Genomic DNA, 13,328 nt, shown 5'->3' with positions numbered 1-13,328 from the left:
GTGTCTGTGTCTCCACCTGGACCAGGAGCCCCTCTCGGTGGCCCCAGCCCTGAGCCCAGTGCTCATCCCTCCCACTCCCATCCTCCCTCCCTCTGCCCCAGATACTTGGCCCCTCTTTCTGTCTTCCAACGGAGTAAGCTCATTCCCACCCCAGGGCCTTTGCACTGGTTCTCTTGCTGCCTGGGATGCTCTGGCTCCACCTGACTCCTCGTCATCAGACCTTTGCTCAAATGTTACTGCTTAAAGAGGTCTCCCCTGACCGCCTTGCTATAAAGTAGAACCCCCTCCCCACCCAGCCTCTCTTATCACAGCACCCTGGGTTATCACACAGCATTCATCACTACCTATAGCATATCCCTATCTATTGCTACTGCTTTCCCATTTGTCTGCTTTGCTTATTGTTCCCTCCCAGCAGAGCTCTTGGCTTCTTGTTCCCTGCTGTATCCCCAGAAACTAGCAAGGTGCTTGGGGCATAAAATGTGCTCAGAAAAGGGGGACCTCACCTTACACATGAGCAAACAGAGGCTCACAGAGAGCACGTGTGCTCCCTGTGGACACGATGCGACGAAACTGTCTAAGTGGAAGAAGGAACCCAGCTTGGCTTGTTTGGGAAGCCTGTGCCTTCAGGGTGGTGATGACTGGGTTCTGCGAGCCGCCAGCCAGGCTCTTGCTTCCCCCAGCTTATTTCCTCACTGAAGTCTGGGCCCCGGCTGTGCTGGGGTTTGAACTTCCCACCCACGGCGCTGAGGCAGATGTGGACAGCGGGAGCTTCCAGCACCGTGTGATGGGACCAGCTGGCCACCCTGGGGATCTGGGTTCTGGGGCTTTCTCTTTGATGCAGACCTTCTCATCCATCTGCTTATCTCTTGAAGCTCTGCCGTCTCCCCCACCAGGCCCACACTGCCTCCCTTCACCTCCCCAGCGAGCCCCACCCTGCCGTGTAGGGCAGAGGCCGCCTCTCTAGAAGTCAGGAAGACCAAGGGGCCTGGCCCTGGGAAAGGCCAGTCCTTTATGGGAGGGTTGGAAATACAGCTTCTCAGCCCAAATGGAATTTTTGCTCCCTTCTGAAAGCAACGTGATGGCCCAGCCACTGTCCAACGTTTAGGACAAGGTGGACGTGCTTTACAGGATCAATGTGTGTGTTTTAACGGATGCACATGTATGGATACACACACGAATCGTACAAAGGCTCTTCGGCAAGGACAAAGCCTTCATTTCAGAAAGGCAGTGCTGCTTACTGAGGACTACCTGGGGTGGAAACTTGGCCTTGCCGCTTATTAGCTAGGTGACCCTGGGCAGGTCCCCCCATCTCGTATGGTTGTCGAGGGGATCAAATGAGTCAAAATTCCTAAAAGCGCTTAAAGCAGTGGCTGCCACATGGTGAAGATTATATAAGATATATGAATGCTGGCTATTCTTATTGCAAAATCGGAAAGAAGACAGGAAATGTTTTTCCCCTGCTAAGAGTGCAAACCTTGTGTTGAGGGGCCGTGGATGAGTCAGAAAGAGGAATGGCCTGCAACACCGGGGGCCCTGCTTTGAATCCTAGCCGGCCCCTGACAAGCTGTATGGCTCTGGGAATGTTTCTTCCTCTCTCTGGCCTCAGCTTGCTCGTCTGTAAAATGGGGGCAGTGGTACCAGGGTGGCTGTGACTGTGTGACTATGGGCATGGATGTGCTTTAAAGATTGTCCCGCCCTAGACGATGGTTGGCCTCACTGTGGGGAGACCAGTGGCTCACGTTACCCAGGTTGAGCTTGGTGCAGTTCCCGTGGGTCACCGGACACTTGTATACGTCTCCCGTCTTCTGGTGGCCGTTGGTTTCCAATGGAGCGCCCACGACCAGCCTGGGAAGGAAGAGAAGACAAGTAAAGACCGACCCTGGAGAAGGTGCTCCTTCCTGGCAAAGGATGGAACCCGGAGGGCAGTGCTGAGATGGGCTGGGGAAGGTGAGAGGAAATCCTGGAGGAACAGCCACGTACAGACACCCCAACGTAGACCTTTGCCTCCCACGGAGAGGGACACTGTGTATTCAGCATGACGTCATGGGATCTGTGACCTAATCCAGGTCCTTGCCAGGATCTAGAGATACAGAGACGAAGACCACACGGGCCCCGTTACAAATGAGATGGAGATAATCCTTGGGAGAAGAGGTCAGGGCAGACATCGCGGAGGAGATGTGCCGGGGCTGGGTCTTAACAGATGACTATGAGTTTGCCAAATAGTGGGAGGGTGGTAACGGTGGGCATTAGGCAGAGGAATGACGATTTTGGAGCCAAGGAGTCTTGACCATTTGTCAAGGCTACCTTCCACAGGTAATGCGACCCATTCCTCACTTTATCTGACAGTCTTTCAGCTGGTGACCCAGGGGCTGGGGCATGGTGTATATTGGTCATTCATGGCTGCCCCGTGAGCCACTAACGTTTTGCTCAGGGTGGGTGAGGCAGCCAGTGGGGCCAAAGGGTGGCCAGGGGCAGCCACCCAGCTGGGGCCTCTGCCTTGAGCCTATGCCTTTGTGACCTTAGAGGTCTTGGCAGGTTTTTTTTTTTTTTAAGTTTTATCTTCTTTTTTTTTTTTAATGTTTATTTATTTTTGAGAGAGAGAGAGAGAGAGAGAGAGAGAGAGAGAGTGAGAGAGAGAGAGAGAGAGAGAGTGAGAGAGTGTGCGAGCAAGGGAGGGGCAGAGAGAGAGGGAGACACAGAGTCCAAAGCAGGCTCCAGGCTCCGAGCTGTCAGCACAGCTGCCACCACCTCCCCTGAAGGCCAGGGGCAGTCCCCCTGGACAGCCCTAAGGCCCTATCCTTACAGCCCCCCCCCACCCCCTCTGTGCCTCATCTCTAACTCACCAGAGAGCAGCAGCATGGGGGGCGGCCCAGAGTGGCCCTGGGAGGCAGCCGGACCTCCACTGCCGACATAAGACACAGCCCTGAAAGCAGGCGTGGTTTCCCTTCACCTGCTCACCCTGTCAGTGCCGCCTGCCCACCTCTGGTGCATCTGGAACCCTCTAGGCCCCCAGTCCTGTTCTCGGCCAGCAGCTGCCTCCTCTGCTGGGGCCTGAGCACTAATAGTGACTCAAGAATGAAGCCCTCACAGGCACAGCTGATGTGCCACAGCTCACATAGTCCTAGAGGTCTCCCAGACCCCGAGGCACAGGCAATAGACGTCTGTGGAGCTCGGGGCCCAGGGGTAGATGAGACACTGGCACAAGGAGATGGTTCTGGACCCCTGCTGTCCCAGCAGCTCCCCACTCCTGGCAACGCTGCCCAAAGAAGCAATCGTGTCTTCTGACTTACGCTGGCTGAGAGGGGACAGGCCTAGAGGTTCAGGCTCCCCAGGACTCCAGAGGCTTCAGGGGATCAGATTACCTCCCCCCTGCCCGGCTCCTGCCCACTTCTCGCCACCATCGGGGAAGAGAGCGAGGTCTGAAGTGGGGGTTAACTGAGCTCTGTTTGAAATTAGAGTTTATGAAATAAGAGCTGAAGTTTCTCCCCTGGGAACCAGATAATGACAGATTCTAAATATATCTGCTTATTAAGCATGCCTATTTTTGACCAGCAGGAATTAATTGGACCCATAAAATCTGTTTGTCTAGACGACGTGATTTTTGGCTACTTAATTCTGTGAGCGATTGTGTGGTCAAGGCTGCTCCATTCTTTCCAGCAAGGCAGGGGAGTGGAGAGAGAGAGGAAGAGAGAGAGAGAGAGAGAGAGAGAGAGAGAGAGAGAGAGAGAGAGAGAAGAGAAGAGAAGAGAAGAGAAGAGAAGAGAAGAGAAGAGAAGAGAAGAGAAGAGAAGAGAAGAGAAGAGAAGAGACGAGACGAGACAGAGAGAGACAAAGAGAGAGTGGGGGAGGGAGGGGCAGACAGAGAGGGATGGAGGGAGGGAGGGAGCTATCAGTACGTGGAGCTTGGGCTCCAGGCTTGCTTTTCTGGCTGCTCGAGTTTTCAAGGACAAATATGTGACCAAGTCATCCAGAGGAATGTTGTGACCAAGTCTTCCCAGAGGAAAGCCCTGACCACTGCCTGGTGGTGAATGCTTTCTGGAAAGAGTGCCTTTGAGGAACACCTTGTAGGGTGCCTCTGGGAGAACCATGCACAGCAGGTTCTAGATCAAACCATGGCCATCTGCTAGAAAAGCCATCTCCAAGTGTCTTCCAGAAAACACCCAGCAGCCTGACAAGCAGACTTCTCGCAACTCTGCCCATTTTATGCAGTAGAACTTTGAGGCCTCATTGGCCTGCTTGGTGGGGCCCCCAAACACAGGAAAACCCTTCGGACTGAGATTTTAGGAGCCAGGTCTTCCTCCTGGTTTGGCCCCCAGCTTGCTGTGTGGCCTTGAGAAGTCATTGAACTGTCCAGATCTTGGTTTCCTTGGCCATGACGTGGGGTTAACCACCCCTGTACTGTCCCCATAGTACAGATGCAGGAGCTGAAGCCCCACGAGGGACCTGACCCAGCCCACCCAGTTTGAATGTGACAGAGCTGGGACCAGTCCTCCTGGGACAGCTTTCTCTGTGCTGCCCCAAATATTTCCTCGCCGTGAAGTGAGGGCCTCGGTCAGCCCTCTTCACCACTCTTGAGTCTTGGCATTACGTAGGCCTGTCGGGCTTGAGGTTTTGAGGATATGATTCAATCTCACTGCGAGGGGGTAACTGCCCAAGCCCGGGGAAAATGTTTGCGTCACCGCTGAGACCAGACAAATTGCTCCTGGGGTCTGGCAGCCCTGACCATCCCCTGTGGCCTCAGCCTTATATAGCCATATGCGGCCTCAGGGCCTGTCGTGCCTCCGGGGGCAGGACACAGGACACCAATCTCTCCGGTGTGGGCACCAGACGGCAAAGCAAACCCCAAAGGTCATGGCGAGCATCGGGCCCCTTCCATGGGCCATGTGCTGTGACTCACTGGCTGTGGGCACCCGGCATTCTTCCGGGAGCAGGGCTGCTGTGGATGGGGAACTGGCAGCAGGCTTCAGCCATAGCCCTGTGGGACCCCTCCCTGGAGGCTGCCCTCTATAGAAGCAGGGCCTTGCCAAGGGAGGAGGCCCACCCGGGAGATGGCCACCTAAGGAAGAAAGGTGTGGCCCCACTGAGTGCGGGGCTCCTTGGCTCCCAGCAGGTCACAGGCTAAGAGAAGGGACCTTGGCTCACCAACAGGGTCCCATGGGAACTCATCCTGACCTCTGTTATCCTTGGTTTCATCCTTCAGGGCAATTTTAGTCTCTGAACCTTTTATTTCTTTTAATCTTTATTTTTGAGAGAGAGAGAGAGAGAGAGAGAGAGAGAGAGCGAGCGCATGAGCGGGGGAGGAGCAGAGAGAGAGGGAGACACAGAATCCGAAACAGGCTCCAGGCTCCGAGCTGTCAGCACAGAGCCCGACGCGGGGCTAGAACTCACGATCCGCGAGTTCATGACCTGAGCCGAAGTCGGACGCTCAACCGACTGAGCCACCCAGGTGCCCCAAGTCTCTGAACCTTTTAAAACGTACACTTCTGGGGCGCCTGGGTGGATCAGTCGGTTAAGAGTCCGACTCTTGATTTCGGCTTCGCAGTTCGTGAGATTGAGCCCTGCATGGGGCTCTGTGCCAACAGCGTGGGGATTGTGATTCTCTCTCTCCCTCTCTCTCTCTGCTCCTCCCCTGCTCTCTCTCTCTTTCAAAATAAATAAATACACTTTAAAAAATAAATAAGTAAAACGCACGCTCCTATCAGAAGAAAGGTAACACATACCTCCAATGTGTATAAATTTATATGTAAATTATACCAGAGTGAAACTGTCAGTCTGTATATGAAATACCAGTAAACTTTTTTTTTTTCAGATAAAATATAAACTTAAACAGAACTTGAATCATTTTGTTTCTGTGCCCAAGTATACTGTCCTACACATCCCACCCTGTAGACCATCCCTTTAAGATACAGCAAAATTCCCACCTACTCCAAGAAGCCCTCCCTGATTACCCCCCACCCCCAGGCGTTCCCACATGACCTAGCATGTAATCCCTGCTGCCTGCCGTGGTCGGTGTTTTAGTGTCATAACTCCTTGAGGCCTGAGATGTCCTCATCTGCCTTGCTACACTAGCATTGGGTGGTCTGGAAGGCCCTCGGTAAAGAGGTACCTATCACCTGACCTGACCTTCTGGTTGACAGTCCATGGCAGCAGGAGCAGCTCTGGGGGCTTTCGGCTTTGCCTCATACCTAAGAGGAGTCCCAAATTCAGTGCCTGGAAAAAGGGTTACTGAGAAATAGAGTAGTGTCTGCGCACAGAAGTTCAAAGGAGTGACCCAGCTTCCAGGTTGACTCAACGTTGCTTGCTTCCCTGGTTCCCATGTCTCTCTTCCCACAGTCCTCACTCTTGTGAGGTTCTAGGGACTGAGCACATACCTCAGGCTGGGCCAGTTTTAGCCTCTGGCTGCAGTGATTGAGTCAGGGTCACCCCAGTCAGAGTGAGTTTCAGGACTTCCTTTTGGACCAAAGGGTTCCTTTTCTCTGGATGCCATAGTATGTAAGGACAAGCCCTGGAATTCCTGGCAGTCACCTGGTGGCAATGAGAGGTGTGAGCTGATGCATGGAGAGGGGGAGGCCTGACAGAAGGAAAAAGAGAAAGAGCCCAAGTCCTGATGATACTGTGAAACCCTGGATCAAACTCTACCTGAAGCCAGAACTGCTGCTGGGCTTTTCAGATATATAAGCAGTACCTACTTTTTACTGTATAAGCCTCTTTGGGGTGAGGTTTCAGGTATTTGTAACCACAGACATGTAACTAGAGTAAGGCCAAAAAACACCCACATAGTTAAAATTACCCTTAGAAATTCCATATATTACCACGCTATAAGAGGAACCTGACATCCAAGACCAAGAAGACAGGAGCAGATTCATATCCCTGAGCTCATGCTCCATCTGGGGCATATATGTACTTTGTCGTGCATGGCAGGTGGACCCTCAGACACCATGTATATTATTTCTCTCTCGTTGTTTAACCAAATGCATAAAACCGTCCCCTGGCCCAGCCTTGTGGGAACAGAAATCCTTTTGTTCTATGTGCATCGCACTTACAACAGCTACTTGGACAGGGAGCTCTGCACTTCAGGTGTTTCTGGTTGCCTGGTAACAGGCCTCACAGGCCGTCAGAGCTGGGAGGAAACCGGGCTTGGGTCAGTCTCATGATGGACCAGTGAGTCATTGGAAGCCAGAGCAGGGCAATGCTATGTCTGAGGCCTCAGAGCAGACAGTGACAGCACCGGACTGGTGCACAGCATCCTGATTCTCAGGGCAATGGTCCCCCAAAGCATGGGGTGGGGGGCAGAGCTCTAGGGGGTCTGGGAAGGCAGATGTGAATAGCTTAGCCCTCCAGCAGCAGATAGGGTAAGCAAAGGCCATGGGCACAAACGGGCCAGATGCTTGGGGAAGAAAAGAGGAAACTTCCTATGGATGGGCCTGCCCTTGGAGGCGGTCCTGAGCCCAGAGGCCAGCACAGACTGCTGAGGAAAGGCAAGAAGTGGGTTTCAACCCCTTCCTGGGAAGCCTTCTGCCCCTCTCTGCAAGATCTGGCCCTCGAGTCCTAAGAAATCCTATCATGACTGATGGTTTTTTTCATTTTAATGAGTCCCTTTTTAAAAAAAATTTGTTTAAATGTTTATTCATATTTTTGAGAGAGAGAGAGAGAGAGAGAGAGAGAGAGAGACAGAGACAGAGCATGAGGGGGGGGAGGGGCAGAGAGAGAAGGAGACACAGAATCTGAAGCAGGCTCCAGGCTCTGAGCTGTCAGCACAGAGTCCGATGTGGGGCTCGAACTCACATATGTGAGATCGTGACCTGAGCCGAAGTCGGACGCTCAACCGACTGAGCCACCCAGGAGCCCCTAATGGGTGGCTTTTGATGCAATTAAGTTGCACTTGATTTTGATCACCGGGACAGCTTTGAGTCTGGAAGGGCAGTTACTATCTGAGGCTCAGAAGGTGATGTGAGAAGCCTGTGGAGAGACATTGGGATTCCAAGTCCAGTGCTCTTTCCACCATTGTGAGAGAGGGGCCAGTTCAGATGGCCCAGCACGGAGAGGGGCTGCCCTCCTGGAGCCAGCTGGGCCTGTCCCCCAGGGGCCTCCTCTCCTCTTCTCCCACCCGTCCTAGTCCCTCCCTCACCTGTTCCTCTCTCCTGGCCCCCCTCCTCCGCTCAAACCCACCCAGGCCCTTTGTTCCGTTTCTTTCCTGGCTACATTTTCCTTTCCTGAAATCAGATAGGGGCATCAGAGAGGGGGGTCCACTTGAGCAGCAGAGAGCTCGAGGGAACAAAGGAGAGACTATTCCTTTAGTGAGGTTTTTCCTCTCCCTCGCTCTGCATGGAAAATGTAATCTTCTCCAGCCAGCGTGAATATGGTGGCTAATGTGTTCAAGATGGGGCTGGGGAAGGGCCGAGTGCTGGGGGTGGGGGCCCTGGGGCTGCACTGGCGGGGGGCAGGGTGTGGAGGAGGAGCCCATCTGGGACCTGCTGGAGGGGAGGTGTTGGCACCACAGGGCTTCCTGGTTTGGTTGGAGGGGCTCGTGGTTCTCTGTGGCTCGGACGCCTGGCAAGGCCTGGACTCCCGGGGGCCAGGAAAATGAAGCCCCCTCTGTTGGCCAGCACATCCCTTACTCTCCCTGCCTCTGTACAAGCCTCGTCAGAGGCGTGTATTGAAAACAAACACTTGTACTGTGACGATCAATTTTATGTGTCAACTTGACTGAGCTATGGGGTGTCCCGATATTCGGTCGGATGTTATTCCAGGTATATCTGTGAGGGTGTTTGGAGAGGAGATGAACACTTAAATCTGAAGACTGAGTAGACTGTCTTCCCTAACGTAGGTGGGCCTCGTTAAAGCAGTTGAAGGCCTGAATACAACAGAAGGGCAGACCCTAGCCCGAATAACAGAGACTCCTTCCTGACTGCCTTAGAACTGGGACACTGGCTTTTTCTTACTTTTGGACTCTAATTAAAACAGCAGCTCTCCTAGGTCTTTAGCCAGCGGGCCTTCGTACTGGAGCTACAATATCAGCACCTCTGAGTCTCCAGTTTGCTGATGTACCAATCTGATGTGCAGATCACAGGACTTGCCAGGCTCCATAATCATGTGAACCAACTCCTTATAATAAATCTCTTTACATATACATATATATATGTACATGTATGTGTATGCATATGCATGTGTGTATATGTATATGCATGTGTATATATGCATGTATGTATATATGTACATGTATGCATGTATATGTATGTGTATGTGTATGCATATACGCATGTGTGCATATATGTATATGTGTATATGCGCATGTATATGTGTACATGTATATGTACGATATATGCATGTATACATATATGTATGTATGTGCATGTGCGTATATGTGTATGCATGTGTGTATTGTGTATATGTGTGTCTCTGTGTACCTGTATGTATATATATATATATGTATACACACATATGCATACACATCCTATTGGTTCTGTTTCTCCGGAGAAATGGATTTCTCCTAATACATTTACATAGTGCTTGGTATGTTCTAAGGGTTTTACACATATTATTTGTGTAAAATAATGATCCATGCCCTCATTCATTCACTGAGTCATAAGCATTTCTTGAGTTCCTGCTAATGGCCAAGCACTAGGGCCACCATGATGAACGCGATGTCATCCTGCCTTCAGGAGGTCTCCAGAGGAGCCTGCCGGATGAGACAGGCAGGCTAACAGGCCATTACAGCACAGTAGTAGTTTCAAAGTGGTTCCCAGACCACATCATCAGCCTCCCCTGGAGCGGGTTAGAAACGCAACATCTTGGGCCTCACCCCAGACCTACGGAATCAGACACTAAAGGGGGCCCAGCATCCGTGTATTAACAAGCCTTCCAGGGGCTACTGATGCATGCTTAAGTTTGAGAAGCATCATAATGCATAGGGTGATCTGCAGCCCTAACTGGGCTCACACCCCAAATCCATTCCAGTAAAATCCACCCACTTCACTGTTCCTGCCGATGCTCTGTATTAGTTCACTGCCCTTCACCTGCCTGTCCCCACTTTTACCAGGGTGGCTCTGAAAGCTGCACGGCCGGGTCTGTTACTTAGGGCTCCTCTCCAATGTCATCGCCCTCAACGGGCCTTTCCTGGCCACCTGCCACTCCTGTGTCACCACCCTGCCTTAGCTTCTCATAGCACTTCCTCCTCCCTGAAGGTGCCTTCTTTTTTTCCTGGTCATCAGCCTTACCTCCCAGTAGCACGTGAGCTGAAAGGGGTTGAGGACCTCATTGGTTAGGCTTGCATCTCTAGATACACCAGCACCCACAAGAGTGCCTGGCACGGAGTATCGCCCCCAAATACAGTTGTCAGATGAATCAGCCAGTCAGATGGCTCAGTGGGATGACTGTAATCCCGTAGCCTGCCATTTGGGGCCACTGACTACAGGCCCTCTTTGGACACCTGTTAATCCAGCCGGGAGAGTGGAACAAGCTCTATTAGGAGAGCCAACACCCGAGACAAGGCTATTAACTGTGCTGGGCCTCAGTGTTCTCATCTACCAAATGGGATGGACCATACCTGGACTACTAGTGTTTCAAGGGTGGTGGGTCCCAGACCTTGCTGGTCATCAGAGTAATTGGTGGGTTGCTGGTGCAGGTTCCCGGGCCTCACCTCCAGAAGGTTCTAATTCAACCAGTTGGGGACAGGGCCCGGGAATCTATTTTTAGAAGCTCCCAGATGTGCAGGAAGGATTGGGAGCACTTGTGTAAAAGATCTGTTGAGGAAGCCAGAGAGGAGGCCCCATGGATATGTGAAAAAGCACATATGTCCCAGGAATTTTTTTTTTTTTTAAATTTTTTTTTTCAACGTTTTTTATTTATTTTTGGACAGAGAGAGACACAGCATGAACGGGGGAGGGGCAGAGAGAGAGGGAGACACAGAATCGGAAACAGGCTCCAGGCTCCGAGCCATCAGCCCAGAGCCTGACGCGGGGCTCGAACTCACGGACCGCGAGATCGTGACCTGGCTGAAGTCGGACGCTTAACCGACTGCGCCACCCAGGCGCCCCTGTCCCAGGAATTTTTATTACGTCTTGGGATCATGACCACAGCAATCTTCCTGGCTGTCCGGGAATGGTCCAAGAATGGTTTTTTGTTTGTTTGTTTGTTTGTTTGTTTTTAATTTGCTTTCTTTTGGTCGCAAGAAAACGCGTAAGAGATACCTACTTCAACACACAAGTAATTCATGCTTGTTGTCTAATGTTCACAGTACAGAACTGTGCAAAGTCGAACAGGCAAGGCCTCCTCCTTCTTCCTCACCCAGCCCTCTGCAGATAACTATCAGTAGCAACAGGGGTGCAGAAAACCTTCCAGGCATTTATGTAGTGAATTTGAAAAATGGAACATTCTACATACATGATTCTGTAGTGGGGTTTTTTTCACTTAATTGTTTTAGACTCGAACAAATTTCCACGTCAGTATGTTCACTGCCACACTTAGACCTGGTCCCTCGGCCCCTGCCCTGGCTCCCGCTCTGACCCTTCTCTGACTACACCCCCTCCTATGGGGTGAGGAGTCCCAGGAGTCAAAGGGACAGACCATGTCCTACCCAGTCTGGGTACCGGGACTCTGCAATCTCTTGCCCAAACAGCTCAGGACAGACCTCTTCCATGGATCTTTCTTTCTTTCCTTTTTAAAGTTTATTTATTTAATATTTTTTGATAGACAGGGTGAGAGAGAGCGCAGGACGGGGAGGGGCAGAGAGGGGGAGAGACAGAATCCCACGCGGGGCTCGAATTCATGAACCGTGAGATCATGACCCGAGCGGAGATCGAGGGTCTGACACTTAACGGACGGAGCCATCCAGTCGCGCCTGGATCTGTCTTTCTGATGGTGGACCCCACCACCAGTGGGGCTAGCCAAGGAATGGCCGCTCACTGGGGGTGTGCAGAGAGCTTGGATGTGTAGCCGGGGGTGTTCACATGTGCCAGGTCTCTCAATTACCAAGAGAGAGCTGGAGGCGGGAAGAAAAGATGGTGGGCCATGGACCAGAGCCTCCATGTGCTTTCTGGACCCAGGTCCCTCAGATGTGAGGGGTGGGTCTGGACAATAAAGCTCTGCCTCATCTTTATACTGGTTCCATGGTCTACATCTTTATACAGTGTTCCACTCTTCTTTTCAGTCATTTCTTGTACTGACAGATCCCTCTTCCTAGTGATAGACGTTCAGGTGCTTTAGGGGCGCCGAGGTGGCTCCGTTGGTTGAGCATCCGACCTCAGCTCAGGTCACGATCTCACAGTTCATGAGTTCGAGCCCCGCATCGGGCTCTCTGCTGCCAGTGCAGAACCCACTTCGGATCCTCTGTCCCCGCCTCTCTCTGCCTCTCCCCCGCTCACGCTCTCTCTCTCAAAAATAAATAAACATTAAAAAAAAAGATGTTCAGGTGCTTTAGCAAAATGTTCCCCCTGAACAGCTTTTCATCAATACTAATGAATAGGCCTCTGTGCACAAGTAGTCACGCGTAGCAATACAAGCGGTAGGTACAAAGCCCGTGCCTGTTACGAGGCAGGCAGGCCCTGGAGCTGGCCCTCGTCGCCTTGGGCACAGAGCCTGCTGACAAGCATCGTCACAGACGTTGACTCCACAAGCTTGGCTTTCTGCTTTGTTCCTGGAAACTTCTGGGTCCACCTCAGCTTACATCCAATCAGCATTTTTTTCCTACGTTGCAGAAGAGGGAAGACTGAGGGAAGGTCACCGCAAAGGACAATCTCAACCCACCGGAAGGGGAAATGAGAACCTGACCCACTGACGGTGAAGGGCAGGGTGGCTGGCGTGTGCCAGTCAGCTCAGTGCCCCTCCCCTTCATACACCCGGATCCCGGTCTCATGGGGTCACTTGCCCTACTTTTCACCAGACCTGGAAGTTTCCTTCCTGCCTCTCTGTGTGCAGTCCCCTAAGTCCAAACTCTTGAGCCTTCCCCATTCCATCCACTCTTCGGTGGCTCTTCTTCCAGGATGCCCTCCTTGATCTCTCAGCTGAAAGCTCTCTCTGAATTCCCATGAAGTTTTGTTTGTACCCATCTTGTTGGACTTTTTTTTCTCTCCTTTAGATAATTTGTCTCTAGATAGCAGAGAGAGAGAGAGAGAGAGAGAGACTCCTGATCATCTTTAAATCTCCCCCTTCAGTGCTGGTCAAAGTACCTTGAATATGGTCTAGGCTTAATGACTGTTTGTTGAGTGAATATTGCAACGGGCAGCTGGAGGACCCTGCTCATTTTGCAAAGACATCTTCTCTCTGCTTCTCAGGGTGTAGCTAGGAGCTGAGTTCTTCGGGGCCCCGTCTGCAGATGGGCCACCAACTTT

The 13,328-nt window shown here is 51.9% G+C and overlaps 1 protein-coding gene across 2 annotated transcripts in view; it reads right to left on the bottom strand.

The window, feature by feature from the left end:
- Positions 1-13,328, bottom strand: part of ITGA11 (integrin subunit alpha 11) — a 125,990-nt gene that overhangs the window by 60,657 nt on the left and 52,005 nt on the right. The window contains exon 3 of one of the 2 annotated variants that reach the window (XM_058737264.1): positions 1,745-1,845. In XM_058737264.1, the coding sequence (XP_058593247.1) occupies positions 1,745-1,845 (101 nt within the window). Of the gene's footprint in view, positions 1-1,739; positions 1,847-13,328 lie in introns of those variants that run through there. The other variant, XM_058737265.1, reaches the window with a different exon arrangement.

The sequence above is a fragment of the Neofelis nebulosa genome, chromosome 7 (assembly GCF_028018385.1).
Source record: "Neofelis nebulosa isolate mNeoNeb1 chromosome 7, mNeoNeb1.pri, whole genome shotgun sequence".
Taxonomy (NCBI): domain Eukaryota; kingdom Metazoa; phylum Chordata; class Mammalia; order Carnivora; family Felidae; genus Neofelis; species Neofelis nebulosa.
Note: the sequence above shows the minus strand (reverse complement) of the source record. Positions and strands in the feature narration are given on the sequence as shown.